We start from the raw sequence: 18185 nt of genomic DNA, 5'->3' as shown, positions 1-18185 counted from the left end.
TGATGGCCATTCTGTCCAGTGTGAGATGTTATCTCATTGTAGTTTTGATTTGCATTTCTCTAATGATTAATGATGTTGAGCATTCTTTCATGTGTTTGTTGGCAATCTGTATATCTTCTTTGGAGAAATGTCTATTTAGGTCTTCTGCCCATTTTTGGATTGGGTTGTTTTTTTGTTATTGAGCTGTATGAGTTGCTTATAAATTTTGGAGATTAATCCTTTGTCAGCTGCTTCATTTGCAACTATTTTCTCCCATTCTGAGGGTTGACAGACATGAAATTTTTAAGAATATTTTGAACACTCGCAATACGAAACACTATTAGTTATAAGACCTTTCAGAGTAAAATGGTACAGTCACTATGGAAAACAGTATGGCAGTTCCTTGAAAAATTAAACAGATTACCATATGATCTGGCAATTCCACTTCTGGGTATATAGCCAAAAGAATTAAAAGGATTCAAACAGGTACCTGTACACAAGTGTTCACAGCAGCATTATTCACCATAGCCAAAGGGTAGAAACAACCAAGAGTCCATCAACAGATGAATAAACAAAATGTGGTATAATGGAATACAATGGAATATTGAATATTCAGACTTAAAAAAGGAAACCGTGAAACATGCTACAATATGGATGAACCCTGAAAAGTTACACTGAGTGAAATAAGCAAAACACAAAAGGAAAATATTGTATGATTCCATTTATATGAGGTTACCTAGAATAATCAAAATCATGAAGATAAAACAGTGGTAAACAGGGGCTGGGGGAAGGGGAAATGATTAGTACAGAATTTCAGGTTGGGATGATGAAAAGTTCTGGAGATGAGTAGTGGTGCTGGTTGCACAACAATATGAATGTACTTAATGCCACTGAACAGTTTTAACTGTATACCTAAAACTGGTTAAAATGGTAAGTTCTATGTTATGTATATTTTGCCACACACACACAAAGATATTTCAAGTGATTCCTTGTCTGAGTCTACAAACTTATTTCGTCAGCTACATTAAATTCTGAGCTCCCTTCCAGAAAGGAAGTCTGTACTGCCATTTCATAACACTGAAGGTTTTAAGCACAGTACTCTCACCTGCCACTGAACCCTTACTGCATATTTTTGATAATTTTAACCCTTATTCCAATCCACCTACACAAGTCACTAAACAAATAACGTGAAACAGTCTTACTCTAGTGAACTTCCTCTATCTAATAATAGTATCGACAGTTTTAACTGTTGCATTAAGAGCAAATGAAGGGAGGAGCAGTATTTTAAAAAGCCTCTGTAGTTCATGAATTGCTAGTAAAAGGACAGAGAGTGGGGGGGAAGATTATACACTTAAAATACAGCTCACTTGAGCATGCTACCTCATGTGCAGTATCCCGATAAGCATGGCAGCCAAACTTGAACTGAGTCTTCCCATAATACAGCAACGACTTAACCGAGAAAGCAAATCAGCAGGCAGACTGGGTAGAAAATATACAAGCTGGACCAAAAGCTGTTGAGACTCTGCTGGGAGAACCACCACAGTGCCTTCTTGTGGATCTAGTGGGGTAAGAAGATAAGTTAAACTAAAAAAGATATACAAACCAGAGTTAAATTAATAAAGCAGATTAAATGATTATTTTCACTGTGTTATGTTGAATTCTAATACATCAATTACATGGAAAAAAGTTTTTTCACAAAGCATGTATGTATGGCTTAAGGTATTGTCTAGAGTAAAACAGTGAATACAATCATTATTTAAAGATATGTTGGGCTTCCCTGGTGGCGCAGTGGTTGAGAATCTGCCTGCCAATGCAGGGGACACAGGTTCGTGCCCTGGTCCAGGAAGATCCCACATGCCGCGGAGCGGCTGGGCCCGTGACCCATGGCCACAGAGCCTGTGCATCCGGAGCCTGTGCTCCGCAACGGGAGAGGCCACAACAGTGAGAGGCCCGTGTACCACACACACACAAAAAAGATATGTTTAACACTCTATTAATTTCATAACATTCAAACGCGTTATTTGAAATAAAAACTATGATGGGGTTAACGGGATTGGACACAAAGCGAAACAGTAAAAAACAAGCACTTTTGCCAAACAGTGACAATTATAATATTGACTTAAAGCCAAAGACCTATCCGTGTACACACACACACACCACCCCACATATGAGCAACACTGAAAAATACAGATTTTAAAATATTACCCACAAAAGGTGGAAACAAACCAATGTCTATCACCTAATGAATGGATAAATATAAGTGGTATATCCACAAAATGGAATACTACTCAACATTAAAAAGAAATAAAGTACTGATATATGCTACAACATAGATGAATCCTAAAAACAGTATATTAAGTGAAAGAAGCCAGACTCAAAAGACTCATATTGTATAATTCCATCTATTAAAAAAGTCCAGAATAGGTAAATACACAGAGACAGAAAAGAAGATTAGTGGTTGCCAGGAGGTGGGGAAGGATAAAGTAGGGAGGGACTACTAATGGTACAGTTTCTTTCTGGGGTGATAAAAATATTCTGGAATTAGATAATGAACACTATTGCACAATCGTGGGACTATGTTAAAAAATCAAAGAATTGTACATTGTAAGATAGCAAATTTTATGGTATATGAATTATATCCCAATAATAAATATAAATTATATATATGTATATATCCCAGTATGCTTTATTGATATTTTTGCTTAAAAAATGAAGGTTTCCAAAAAAAAAAAGAAAGTTTCAGTGATGAATAAAAAAAGTTATTAATAGATGAAAGTCATACAAGATATCCATTATGGTTAAGTAAGTAAAATTTGCCACCAAAGCTTCAAAGGAATTTTATAAAAATACCTGATCAGTTTTGAATTTATGAATAACACGTGGCTTAAAAGACAATTTAAGAAGGCAAGAAGCGGGCTTCCCTGGTGGCACAGTGGTTAAGAATCTGCCTGCCAACGCAAGGGACACGGGTTCAATCCCTGGTCTAGGAAGATCCCACATGCCACGGAGCAACTAAGCCCGTGCACCACAACTACTGAGCCTGCGCTCTAGGGCCCACGAGCCACAACTACTGAGCCCGAGTGCCACAACTACTAAAGCCTGCGTGCCTACAGCCCGCACTCCGCAACAAGAGAAGCCACCACAATGAGAAGCCCGCGCACCACACGAAGAGTAACCCCCGCTTCACTGCAACTAGAGAAAGCGCGCACACAGCAACAGAGACCCAAAGCAGACAAAAATACATAAATTTAAAAAAAAGAATGCAAAAAGCATCTACAACCATTAATTTCTAGAACTATTCTAATAGATAATACTAGTGAAAATGAATTTACTGTTTGATGTTTTGTTAATTTTCCCACAGTGTAATTAATTTATAATAATTTAAAGGAAAAGCAAAACTAAAGAGCTCCCCTTTGGGACTTCCCTGGTGGCGCAGTGGTTGAGAGTCCACCTGCCGATGCAGGGGACATGGGTTTGTGCCCCGGTCCGGGAGGATCCCACATGCCGCGGAGCAGGTGGGCCCATGAGCCATGGCCGCTGAGCCTGCGCTCCGCAGCGGGAGAGGCCACAACAGTGAGAGGCCCATGTACAACAACAAAAAAAAAAAAAAAAAAAAAAAAAAAAGAGCTCCCCTTTGAAACGTCTTTCCTAAATTGAGGTAGACCAATTATTACTTACATAATTAAACAAAACTCTTACCATAGATTCGGAGAGCAGTAACTTGTAAACTTTTTAGTAATTCTTTATTTGCTCGTGCTGCAGCGGCATGGATAATGTCAATAAGCTGTGTTGAGAGCTCAGGGTTTCGAGAGCCAAGATGAGCAAGTTGCAATGGTAAACCAGCCAACCAACGGGATAACACTTTACTACGATACCTAAGGCCAAGGAAGAACGAAATAAAGTTTAATTTTCAAAGACAAGGGAAATAAATTTAAATAAAGAATATTTTTAACTTAAAACACCACACAAAGTGACAAATCATCTACCAGTAACACCACATTTACTTATTTAAACATGTGAGAGCCTACAAGATGGCCGGCATCATTTATTTAGCTATAGCAGTTTCTAAAGTTTTACCCACTATATTAAAAGTTCATGTGATTTGCAGCACTATGTAAACTGTATTTTTATCTTAAAGGACACAGACACTACTTAACTCTTCGTGAACTATTTATACTAATTAGCGTTAATTATTACACTATATTAAGTCATTGATGCATTCAGTGTAGGGTGCCCCGACATTAAATGACTTCAAACTTGTGTTATTTCATATTTCAGTTTTTATATACTTGCTAATGCTCTAATGTCTCCTTACTCAGATAACAGCAATCACTCTGCTGTCCCCCTTAGTGACTTAAGCATGACCTTTGTAGTCACAGACCTGAACTTAAGTCTCAGTTCCACTGCCCTTAGTTGCATGACATTCACCAGATTATTTAACCTAAGCATCCATATCCTTCTGTTAAGACAGAAGCCAATAGTACCTAAACTTCAAAGTATGAGTATTGAGAAATTAAGAAAAGCACCTGACTTAAAGACTCAAATACGTTCTAACAACCACCTATGTATCCCAAATCTCTATGTTCCACCCAAACATCTCTTCCCGACTATCCCAAATAAACCTCAAACTCACCATACCAAAAACCTGATTCCTTAGTTCTATTCTTTGTGTTGTCTATTTAAGCTGGTAGCACCAAACTAAGCCAGAAACCTTCTCATCTTTTACTGCCCTCATTTAAAAAAAAATCTAATGAAATATTTTTAACATACAGTATTATATGTTAGTTTCAGGTATATACTACATAATAATTTGACATATGCATACATTACAAATGATCACCATGATAAGTCACCATTTGTCCCCATACAAAGTTATTACAGTATTATTATTATTCCTTATGCTATATATTACATCCCCATGGCTTATTTACTTTATAACTAAGTTTGTACCTCTTAATCCCCTTCACCCATTTCACACCTCCTCTTCTACTGCCGTCATTCTTATACCGTATGTCTCAATATGTCACTAAGGACCAGCTGTTAAACCTCCATAATTTTTATGGGAGGCAAAAGAAAAGGCTGAGGCTGCTACAGGTTGTTCCAACTGCCCTTTAGCTATTAAGTGGACAAGTGGAAATATATGCTCAAAGAGACTTTTATCTGCTCAGTTATGCATATAAAGATTACTGGCACTATTATGTATGCTTCTTTATAAAATTAAATTTCTTCTCTTTTCTTAAATGCAACCAAATAGGATATAAAGAGTGAATTTCTCCAAAGATTTAATCACCCCATCTAGTCTATTATTTTAAAAGACTACAAAATAACGTGGTGAGAAAAAGAAAGGCAAAATAACAAAGGAAACTTTACCTGACTCTGTAAGATCTCAGTTCTTCTTTTTGATAGATTTTACTGAAAAACTTCAGTAACAGAGTCCGAACTGGAAGGAGAAGGCCTCTCTGCTGATACAATGTATAAACTGCCTTAATGAGAGACTCCGTAGCCTCTAAAAAAAAAAACGAAAAAAACTGCATATGATTCAAAAATGTTTCTTCAACAGCCCCCTAACTCTAAAAAGCACAAAAGTACTTTACTTTGCTCCTATGACAAAGCAGACCTTAGACACAAACTGATGACTACTGTCAAAATCCTACAGGAATAGCCTGACTAATACGAAAGTCAAACCAACCAGAGACTGCAGTGTAAATTTTCCTAGGAGACAACAAACCTAGGCAGGGATGACAAAAACCAGACTAGAAAGGTGGATAAGCTGGAAACCAAACAGGAAAGCTCTGTTTCTGAATGAAAAGAATTAGTAAGTCACACTAAAAACTGACTTAATGCAACATAACTTCAAGCTACAAGAAAGGTAAAAAGATAAGCAGGATTCATCAATTTCTAGTCAAATTACATCAGAAGAGGGTATTTCTTTCATCATTAGACTCACTGTCATTTCATCTTAATAACACCTACCTCCTTTCACTCCAACTCTGTAATCTAGTAGAAATCCTACCAATTAACTTCAGAGTGGACCTACCCACTGAGAAAGGGATGCTCTAAGCCATAAAAGATTTCAGTGTTCAAGTAGATATTCCTTTATAATTATGCTAGCTACCTTTCATGGCTTGAATGTAAATAACTTGACTATGTGAAATGTTTGAAAGTCATCAACTCAAAGCTAGACTCTAAATAGCATGCATAAGAGCTCCTCTTAAATAAGGACAAAGCAGTAACACATACCTCTGTTTGGCTGTATCTGCATTAACCTCCACGAGACCCCAAGCAATCTGTTCAGCTGCTTACTATTTAGCCTAAAGCCATCTTCAAGGGTCTCTGTTACAAATTTCCTTATCATTTCTATCCAATTGGAATCCTTCTGCAAAGTTGAGGCATTTGCCAGGGAGACCATGATATCAGACAGTGTTAAATTCAGTAAGAGATGATCTACATTATTGGAGAGAATCGTGCAATGCTTGATGCTAAAAACAAACAAAGACACACACATCTCTAAGTGTTATATCTACCATGCCTGCTTCACTTAGAATACTTCAAATAATCTATCAGTGGGTCAAAAAATATTCCTCCGGGCTTCCCTGGTGGCGCAGAGGTTGAGAGTCCGCCTGCCGATGCAGGGGACACGGGTTCGTGTCCCGGTCTGCGAAGATCCCACATGCTGCGGAGCGGATGGGCCCGTGAGCCATGGCCGCTGAGCCTGTGCGTCCAGAGCCTGTGCTCCACAGCGGGAGAGGCCACAACAGTGAGAGGCCCGCGTACCACCAAAAAAAAAAAAAAAAAAAAAAAAAAAAAAAATTCCCCCTAGGATAAACTGCCAAGAAGGCGGGAATATAAAGCCACTGTTTTGTAAATAAACCATTCATTATGAAATCAGGCTTGTTAAGGCATAAAGAATGCATATTGTTCAGTTCATTACCCAAGATGCTATTCACACAAAAAGTACAGGCTCTTGTAACATTGCCTGGTAATCCTAGATGTAACTTGGAGGTAAGAAGACTTGAAAACCTCAACACACTTGGAAGATTTTCTTTAAGCAGATACTTATATTAGGATGGAGGTCAAAGCAGACCTTGATTTTGCTTCTAACTCAGTTTGACTTAACAGAATCACTAATTTCTCCCGGCCACAATTTCATTATGTGTGAAATAGGAGACTGGTCCAGATAAGCACTATTCTGAAATGACTTAATTTTATGACCCACATATTAAAATCACTTTTTTCTAGCCAAATAAAACACATTTCTTTCAAAGCTTCAAAGAAATTTCAAAAAAAAACTTCAAATAGAATACCTTAACAAAAACAAAATTTGCAACTTAGGATATAAATACTTATTTCAGGCTACAATGTATTCAACAGCAGAGTCTATTTATATGTTCAGAAACATGTACAGTTGATTAAAATTTTTAAAAACCTCAAACTAACTTATTTTAAAAGAAAAAGTTAATACTGGATTAGGCATGCAAGGACATAGTAGTAAGGAACCACAAATACATGGGCAGGAAAATTTTAAAAATCTGGTGCTATCAGGGGATCAAATGTAGGGCTAGGAATGACAAATGAGCCTAAAAAAGTAAAATGGGACCAGATAACAAAGAGTTGAAGGCTAAGGACACTGAAATCAACTCTGCAGGCACAGGAGTAACATGGTTGAAAAGTTGTTTCAGATGGATAATTCTGCGGATGGAAAAGAAAAAATCAGAGTTACAAGACTCTAAACAAAGAAGCAGTCGTATGTCTATTTGAACAATACAGGCAAGACACGACAAGTGGAAGAACCAATGTTGGTACAGACTGGGAGAAAGGGGGACATTTAGGAAGAATAAAAATTAGCTGGATTTGAAGTCTGCTTAAATGTATACATGTATGTGAGTTTTGGGATGATGAGGATTGGAAGAATCAAGGGTTCTAGCACTGTTGACTGGTAAATGGAGATGAAGTAGCAGAGACGAGCAAATATCCAGAAAATAAATTCTACTTTTAACATGTTGAGCTTAAAGTGTCTCTGGTATAAATCCAGGTAGAGATGGCCATCAAACAACTCAATGTATAAGTCTGACACTGGAGGGAGGAGTCTGAGCTATTTAAATAGAAATTACCCACATGACCACTCCTAACTACAAAAGACGTTAGGAAATCTAGTTTTTATTTTGTGTAGTCATATGCCCAGCTAAAACCTGGAAATTGCATCACTAAGAGAGGGGAGAATGAATGAAAGCTGAGACAGACAACTAGCAATCTATACCACAAACCCAAAATTACTAGTAGGTTCTCTTTGCCAAACTGCTCAGCGCCCAAAACCACGGCACATTTTACACTAACTAGACTAGACAACACAAAAACTCAATTGCAACATTTCTTCAACAAAGGTAGAGCTTTCCAAGATCTACCTAAGTTTACCTCAAGCAACATAATCTATTACTGTCTGGAAGGTCTCAGTCGACACTGCAAACTTGGGAGAATTCATCCTGCTCCTCCAATAATTTATACAAAATTTTAAAGTCTAAATAAGCCGACCACCAATTTTATAAGGGAGGCGGGCCACTGGGGAAACTCATTTTCAATGACACAGCAGGTAATTAGAACTAATCCCCTTCCTGAAAGTAATTTTAAAAGCTGGATGAAATAGTTTTTAACAATTCAAAAGCATTCAAGAGCTAACAAGATAATGAACTAAATTTACTGGGTCCCCAAATCTAAAATAAAGCAAGACCGGAGGGCAACTGCCAATTCCAAAGAAAAGGCTGGAAAAATGAAGTAACCTTTTAGAGGCCTCACAGGGAAAAGTCAAACAAAGCCCAGGGCCTGCCAAACATGGGGACTTTCATATATTATCCCTACTTCAAGCTGGACCCTTAAGGGCCTCCCTTCCAGGGTAAAGGTGAACTGGAAGTAAAAACAGCTCTTACATAAAACTTAATCCCAGTTTTGCATCATCTCAGCAGCCAAAGTAACAATTTTTCCCAACTAGATCTATAGAGTCAACGCAATTCCAATCAAAATCCCAGCAAGTTATTTTGTAGTTATTGACAAATTGATTCTAAAGTTTATACAGAAAGGCAAAAACCTAGACTACTCAAGACTGAAGCAGAACAAAGTTGGAGGACTCATACTACTCAATTTCAAGACCTACTATACAACTACAGTAATCAAGACAGCATGGTATTGGTGAAAGAACAGATAAACATAGGTTAATGGACGAGCTCTAAATCAGGCCCACAAAGTATAGTCAACTGATGATCTTAGACACAGGAGTAGAAGCAACCCAATGGAGAAAGGATAGTCTTTTCAACAAATGATGCTGGAATAAACTGCACAGAAAGTCTAAAACTGAAAAATAAAAACAGAAAACAAATTCAACAAATATATGTTTGAACACAACTGAACAAAACTAAAAAATTAAAACCTGGAAGATATGAGATAAAGACAAGAGAAATAGGTAGAAAATTCAGTAAGCAGGTACATTCAATTAGAGTCTTTGTTTTTTTTTTTTTTTTTTTGGTGGTACACGGGCCTCTCACTGTTGTGGCCACTCCCATTGCGGCCATGGCTCACGGGCCCAGCCACTCCGCGGCATGCGGGATCTTCCCGGACCGGGGCACAAACCTGTGTCCCTTGCATCGGCAGGCGGATTCTCAACCACTGCGTCACTAGGGAAGCCCCAATTAGAGTCTTTAAAGGAAAGGAGAAAAATGGCACTACAGCAATTTCTCACCTGTGGTCTATTAAATGTGCAATAGCATCACGCTTTAAAAAAAATGTACATACCTTAATTAAAAAATACTTTACTGGTAGAAAATGCTAACCACCATCTGAGCCTTCAGTGAGTCACAGTAGTAACATCAAAGATCAGTGATCACAGATCACTATAACAAATATAATAATGAAAAAGTTCGAAATATTCCAAGAATTACCAAAATGTGACAGAGAGACATGAATGAAGTGAGCAAATGCTGTTAGGAAAATGACGCCAACAGACTTGCTCAATGCAGGGTTGCCGCAAACCTTCAATTTATAAAAAATTATGCACTATCTGCCAAGGGCAAAGAAGCAAAACAAAATAAAACGTGGTATGCTTGTACAATACATTCAATAAATTTCTTTTTACTAAGTAACCTTCTATACTGTCCCAGATGATCTTTTCTTTTAGCCTTAACAAACATTTCTGTTCAATTACAGGAAGCCCAGATTTCTTCTATAGATGAAACTGCAAGTCAATTTCCTTTTGATTTCTGCTTAAGTAGAGTTAACCTTTGAACAACATGGATCTGAACTGTGTGGGCCCACCTATACAGATTTTTTTCAGTAAGTACGAACTACAGTACTACACAATCCCCAGTTGGTTGAATATGAGGATGTGGAACCAAGGATATGAAGGGCTGACTGTAAAGTTATCTGTGGATTTTCCACTGCACAGAGGGGTCAGCACCCCAACCCCAGAGCTGTTCAAGGGTGTACTGTACTCAATTCCTACTGCACTGTCTTTCTCTGGGGCTTATTCTATCCTCGGGTTCCCACAAAGAATCTATTTGTTAGTACATTTTTCTAAAATGTAATCATTCACATACTGTCTGAACTATTATTTACCCGCTATGTTTCTTTAATATGGCTCACTTTTTAAAAACAAGTATTTCTAAAAGAAACTTTCTATCACTACCATAAAGAGAAAATCAGCCTCTCCCAATACACTTTGCAAGACTCCCAACCACCCAACCACCACTTAGTTAATTTCAACTTGCTAAATCAATCAAAGCTCTCCAATCCCTCTGAAAAAATAAACTAATTTTCCCAGCACACTGGAAAATCTTCCCAACTACTAGGCTACTCTCTAGTCAGCAGTGAACTTTTCCCTCTCACAAGCTGATTTGTAAGCTAAAGGCAAGACTTAGCTGTTATCTGTTCCCAGCACATATTAGAATTACCTCATTAGAATAATCACTGGATAAACTAATAAAGGATGAGTACAAGAAGAAAGCTTTCTTAAAGACCATTCAACTACACTGAATTTTTAAAATGTCACTATTTTCAGTAATGCCAAAGTTATAACCTTTGATACACACAAAAGAATTGAAAGCAGGGATTGGAACAGCTATTTGGAGACCAATATTCATAGCAGCATAATTCACAATAGCCAAAAGGTAGAAACCACCCACATGTCCATTGACAGATGAATAGATAAAATATGAGATATACATACAATGGAAGATTATTTTGACTTAAAAAGTAATGAAAACATGGAAGCAACCAAGAGGTTCTTCAGTAGGTGAATGGATAAACACATCCATATAATGGAATATTATTTAGCACTAAAAAGAAATGAGCTATCAAACCATGAAAAAAACATGGGGGAAGGTAGGATGAATAAGCAGAGCACAGAGGATTTTTAGGACAGTGAAAATATCATGTATGATACTATAATGGCTGGTCGTGTCATTACACATTTGTCAAAACTCACAGCATGTACAACACCAAGAGTGAACCCTAACATAAACTATGGACTTTGAGTGTTAATGATGTGTCAACATAGGTTCATAGATTACAACACATATGTAACTGTGTGGTGGGACGCCAATGAGGGAGGCTATGCATCTGTGGGGGCAGGAGTACAGTATATGAGAACTTTATTCTTTCTGTTCAATTTTCCTATGAATCTAAAACTGCTCTAAAAAATAAACTCCATTTAAAAAAAAAAAAGGAATGAAATGCTAGTAGTGCTACAACATGAATAAACCTTGAGATTATCATGGTAAGAGAAATTAAGCCAGACACAAAACAATATTGTATGCTTCTACTGATATGAGGCACCTAAAAAAGTCAAATTAATAGAAGGAAAAAAGTAGAAGAGTGGTTCCCAGGAGCTGGGGGAAGGGGAGCATGGGGAGTTACTGCTTAATGGGTACTGAGTTTCAGTTTGGGAACATGAAAAAGTTCTAGAGATGGATGGTGGTGATGGTTGCACAACAATGGGAATGTATTTAATGCCACTCAACTATACAATTAAAAATGGTTAAAATGCTCAATTTTACATTATATATATTTTACCACAATAATAATAAACAACATCCTTTGTAACTCTGCATTTCAACCTAAGATTTAAAAAAATTTAGACATCAGGTCAAATATTAACTGGGAGTACATGAGTAAGTATGAAGACCACTGGCCTAGACCACTGTTGGCTCCCCTAACTTTAACCCATGTTGCCCTCCACAGGCTATCTGCTATATATTCAATGCACTTCTCTATGGAAGTATTTTGGCCAACTCAATACAATAGCAGCCTATGGTCCCTAAAAACAAATCACTGGGGAAATTTACGAAGAATAAATTATACTGCCAATTCACTTTTGTTAAAAATTCCACAATTTCACCACCTCAGCCTCTGCATATCCTTTTTTCACCTTTTGTATCTTGGCACAAACCACTTCATCAGGGTAGCGTTCCCTAGGACTCTACTCCCCCCATGAAAGAGCAGGACCAGCTTCTTATCATATACTCTTATATTACCCTACGTTCTTTTTCACTGATCTTATCACAGTCGGTCACTGAAAAGAATCATAGAAATAAAGTCTCCCTCACTAGACTGTACTCCATGAAAACTGGCCTACCTATCTCCTTTTCCACTAAATGCTCAGCACCTGGTATAGTAACTGCCTTAAACATATTAAGTGTCCAGTAAAGTGAATAATGACAGTATACCCATATACTCTTGAAAAATTTACTTACATTTAATGGTCTACCAAATTCCAAACATCCTAACCATTATTTAATTATTTAATCTCATTTTGATGAAAATTGTATCTGAAACCTCTTACTGGACAAAATATACACACACACAATTCTATTCAAGAGTTCAAGGATATTCTGAAGCTTATCCACACACCTGATTAAAAACTTTTGCTTTAGTAAGAAAATTGTATCTGGAGGAAACAAACCCTAACAACCTACTTGCTCAAGAAAGTATCTCCCTATTGGATTCTCTGTCCCCTCCAACTCCAGAAACTCTAAATTAATATTCCTAAAACATGGCTTTGATCCAACCAATAGTCTTCAATGCCAAAAGGATCAAGGATGAAAGATAAAGGAAGTTCAGAGACAAGAAATGACTTTCAGCATCAAGGCTAGTCAACAGCAGAAACCAGATTTGACCCAGATCGGTCCCATGTTCTCCATTACCTAACCTTACAGCTTTCTCATATGCTATCTCCTCCAGTTAGTGTAATCTCTCCTCCCCTGCTTCACTTCTACCTGCTAAAATCATATCCATGCTCAAATACTACCCTCTAACACAGCTTTGTCTGTTTATCCTAACAAGGATGTCTCTTCCTATGAATTCCTACAGCACTTCTTAATTGTAAAGTTCTAATGACACTTATATACGCCTTGTGTTAAATATGTAAATTCACTTTTTCTCCTGCAAGTTATTGAGCTATTGTTTCTCAGCTTCAAAACCACCCTTCTACACTCTGCTTTGTGATCCTGGAACTGAGCCACATTTTCTTCCTTTACAGCTGGCTTCTCGTTAGTCTCTGCCAATAAGGGGGTAATAGAGACTGGAAAGCTATAAGAGGAAAATGGGGCACTTTCCTGTTTGCTTCCTAGTCCTACTTTTGCTTCCCTTTGCCACCACTGCAACCCAACAACTCTTCTAGAAGCCAGCAGCAGTTCATTCTAGTAGCCACAGTTGGTTCCACTTTGTGGTTTTTCTGACACAGAACCAGCATCATCATGCCCCTAGAAACACCAGCACCAGCCAGCCAGCACCCCTGTTGCCAAATCCTGGACCCCTGCCCCACAGGGCCGCTCTTGTGATCTCAAAGACATTAGCACCAGCTGAGCACCAACCCCTTCCTAGAGGTCTGAACTTTGGCTCCAGACAGGCTTTCCTCCAAACTTCTTCCCCTCTTCTCTTTGTTCTCCCAATCTAGAGGCAGCAGCCGCTTCCTGTAGGTGCTACCTCCACAATACCTTACTGTTCCCTTTCGTCTTTCCACTTCTTTAATACCTAGTTAAAAACTGTTTGTATTAAATTCTCTGTTAAAATCACTGGTGTGATTTCCATCTTCTGACTAGACCATGACACACTCTTTTATCAATTTTAAGACTTTGTACCAATTTTAGCAATTTATGAAATCACTTAAGAGAACAAGGAGTATACCTTAAGACATCTGATTATCTGTCATAATACTTTGCAACCAAAATAATTAGTGAATGAATGAAAAGTTCATCTGCCTACAATAGACTTACCTCTAGACTTATCACTTCTAAGCATAACCTCTGAACTCTGCTCCATGAGCCTGATTCTCCACATAGTTTCTTTCTTTTGATAAATTTATGAACCTTCTGACAGACTTCAAGATCCCTTCAAGTGTTTGCTCATGGTGGGGAACTGCACCTTTCGTGTTCTAGCTTGTATCTGTCTGTCAATTTTTTTTTTTTAAGAAATCTGTAGACTTTTTTTTTTAAATTTCTTTGTCTTATTTATCTTTGGCTGCGTTGGCTCTTCGTTGCTGTGCGCAGGCTTTCTCTAGATGCAGCGAGTGGAGGCTACTCTTCGTTGCGGTGTGCGGGCTTTTTATTACGGTGGCTTCTCTTGTTGCGGAGCATGGGCTCTAGGTGTGCGTGCTTCAGTAGTTGTGGCACGCAGGCTCTAGAGCGTAGGCTCAGTAGTTGTGGCGCACGCGCTTAGTTGCTCCGCGGCATGTGGGACCTTCCCAGACCAGGGCTCAAACCCGTGTCCTCTGCATTGGCACACAGATTCTTAACCACTGTGCCACCAGGGAAGCCCTGCTTGTCAAATTTTATTAGACAATTTGTTTTTATATTTATCTGCTCTCACTTGAGGTAAACATTTTAAATAACTTCCAGGCTTACAGTTTTTTTAAACTCCATCTTCTAATCCATAAATTTTTTTTAGAAAAGAGAACTATTTTTCTCCAATTATCCCTCTTCCTTCAGGATACTGATATTAGTTTCATTACCAGTTTCCTCATGTACAAATGAACTGATGACCTTTAAGATACTCTCTCACCTAAGATTCAATAATTACACAGTGCCTCTCACAAATAAACCACCCACCTCGGCAAATTTTATTAAATTCATATCTACATAATTCGATACCTGACACTCATTTAGTACAAAACATTCACTTTAAAGATTAAAAAAATAAAAGTAAAATTGGAAGTCCCAGGGCTTAAAGTGACTTGTTCAAGATCAGCCATACTACTGCTTTTATCTCTTACTTGACAAAATCTAGATAAAAACACCTCACAGTATAGAAAGTTCCAGTTTAAAGCTAATTATTTTCTGATAATTTTAGGTTAACCAGTGGAAAAGAATGGCAGTACCTTTTGTTTGTCTCTTTCCTTCTGTGCTTGGTTATTTCTTTTAAGGCATATGGAAAATTACTCATGAAATGGTGTTTGAAATCAATAAGATAATTCTTTCGAAGCCATGACTCCTAGTAAAATAAGCAAAGATTAGAAAATCTATAAGAAACAATAACTTAAAATGACAAGACTTTAAGCAGAAATCTAACAACTTGTCAATATTCAACTATAAATTTACCATTATAATACACCTTCTGCTAATGATACAATATGTAAATAAATCTTAAAGTCAGAATAAACTGTTAGGCCATCCAATTTTCATCTTTTTGGTGCTTTTATTTAATTATTTTTACTTGCATTTTATCTGTTTAAAAAGGAGAAAAAAAGGAGAAAGTAAATAAGATTTAAGAAAATTCTGAATCTGAATACAATATTTACAAAATATACAAGAAAGTCTTCAACCTAGTGTTCCACTTAACTGTAACTCCATTCCCTAGCAATTCTGTTGCCCATTAAAGGTATTTAACACTTTCACAAAGCAATGCACTTCTCTAAAATTGCTCAGCAGTATTTGTCAATGTATCATTTTCTCCTACGTGAAACAGTCTTAATTTCAGATTACAACACTCTTATTTCTTGCTATCCACAGAACCAATCATTCCATTTTGCCAGGGACTGAGGGGCTGCTTGGCTTGTGGGATTTGAGGTGCTAAAATACCTAGCCACCCTACATCTCCTTACTTACCTTCACTGGATTCTTCTCTTCTCCCCAACCTAAAAATGTGTACTTGACAACTTCTCTTGGACTTCTAACAGGCATCTCAGATTTAAAATGAATGAACTGAACTCTCCTCACAGGTAGTCACACTGACATTTGAACCATAACATAGGGATCACCCTTGCTCCTCTTTTCTTCACTATGCACACCATGTGTCCTTTTGGCTTATCAGAATCCAGCTGTTTCTCATCACTTCAACCACTAGCTACCATTCTACTCCAAGCCACCATTATGACCTCTTACCTAGATTACTGTAACAGCCTCCCAATGGTCTCCTTGCTTTTCGTCTTGCTCCCCCTAAACACAATAATCTACATAGCAGCCAGGGTGATCTTTTAAAACATAAATCACACTTCAAAATAATATAGGAAAGGATGAAGGAAATAGGTGTGTATGTAGGGCAGGACTAGTCATCCATGGCATCAATGGTCTGAGTTTGGCCTCCAGTTTTGCTAGAGCTGGATAGTGAGCAAGTGGGAGTTCATTAGTGTTTTATTTAACTTTAATATGTCGAATTTACAAATAAACGTAATTTAGATCATGCCACTCCTCTGCTCAAACCCTCCAATGTCTTTTCACCACACTCAGGTTAAAATCCAAACTCTTTACCACAAGGTACCATATGATCTGGATACTGTCACTTTTTCTCCCTCATCATCTACCGTTTTCCTAGTACCTCACTTGCACAGGACTTCCTGCCATTCCTCAAATATGTCAAATTTGTTATCACTTCAGGGATTTTCACTTGCTGTTCACTGTGCCTAGAAGGTCCTTCCCACAGGTCTTCAGAAGACTTGGTCCTTCACTTCATTCAGTGACATTTAAATATCAAGAAAGCATTTCCTGACCTCCTATTTAAAATAGCTCCCCCTCACTGTTCCATCATATGTTCTCCCTTTACCCCACTTTCCTTTCATCTTCAATCCTAATAACAACATCATCTATTTGTTTACCATCCATCAACCCCACCAAGAGCTAAGTACTCACCTTGTCAGTCATGTTCATCTCTGTATTCCCAGAGCCTAGAACAGAACCTGGCACACTGCAGAGCAGTGCTATACAAAAGACCTTTCTGCAATGATGGAGTTGTTCTATATCTATGCTGTCCAGTACAGTAGCCACTGCCACCTGAAGCTATTGAGCATCTGAAATGTGGCTAGTGTTTACTGAGGAACTGAATTTTAATTAATTTAAAGACCCACATTTATACATGCTCAATAAATATTTGACGCATGATTGCACCTAATTTTTCTTCACAAATTCTAATCTTCATGGTAAAAAGACAACAATAATGAAACATTTAGACAAAAAGTAGCAAGCATTAAAATACAAAGCTAAGACACAACAAAATTTCTATAGTGTAAAATTATAATATTGTCCTGAAGCTATTAATACAGGACTCCAAAAACCAAAGTTAATTAAAAAGTTAATGTTAAATTGTATTTCATTTTTAAAACTAGCTATATATTAAAGATACACACAGTATATCAGAAATAAGCAACCTCAGTAAGGATCTGAGTACTCAACCACTACAAATAAGATTTAATGTAACTTGAGATTTCTTTTCAAAGCAAAGATGAAAGATTTCAGATTCCTCAAAAGGTTTAAAAGAATACTACTTGGATAAAAATGAAATTTCGCAACTTTGCAGCAAAATTAGAACACACTACATTCATTTAGCAAAACCTAAAAGTAAGTGGTCAGTGACCCTAAGGTTGCACCTAATACAGACGCCAATTTATCAATAGAAAACCTACACATTTTCTGAGAGAAAAGAGCTACAATTCAGCCTGTGGTATATAATTAGAATTTAAGACCGAGGAATGCCATTTCATTCCTCCTAAAGTCTGAGCTGTTACAGGTCACCCAATACCTTAACTACTAAGCTATAACTGAAGGTGAATGAGAGAGAGGAACTAACAGTGGGAACAGTAACAAAAAATAAACTAACGTTGGGCTTCCCTGGTGGCGCAGTGGTTGAGAGTCCGCCTGCCTATGCAGGGGACGTGGGTTCGTGCTCCGGTCTGGGAAGATCCCACATGCCGCGGAGCAGCTGGGCCCATGAGCCACGGCCGCTGGGCCTGCGCGTCC

General features: G+C 37.7%; 1 protein-coding gene across 2 annotated transcripts in view; it reads right to left on the bottom strand.

Moving 5' to 3' along the window:
* Positions 1-18185, bottom strand: part of TEX10 (testis expressed 10) — a 58937-nt gene that overhangs the window by 31923 nt on the left and 8829 nt on the right. For both annotated transcript variants that reach the window (XM_024126127.2, XM_028493755.2), the window contains 5 exons: positions 15335-15447; positions 6220-6458; positions 5350-5485; positions 3679-3854; positions 1360-1537 (listed from right to left, as the gene is read on the bottom strand). In XM_024126127.2, the coding sequence (XP_023981895.1) occupies positions 1360-1537; positions 3679-3854; positions 5350-5485; positions 6220-6458; positions 15335-15447 (842 nt within the window). The remainder of the gene's footprint in view (positions 1-1359; positions 1538-3678; positions 3855-5349; positions 5486-6219; positions 6459-15334; positions 15448-18185) is intronic.

This window comes from Physeter macrocephalus, chromosome 9 (assembly GCF_002837175.3).
Source record: "Physeter macrocephalus isolate SW-GA chromosome 9, ASM283717v5, whole genome shotgun sequence".
NCBI lineage: Eukaryota > Metazoa > Chordata > Mammalia > Artiodactyla > Physeteridae > Physeter > Physeter macrocephalus.
Note: the sequence above shows the minus strand (reverse complement) of the source record. Positions and strands in the feature narration are given on the sequence as shown.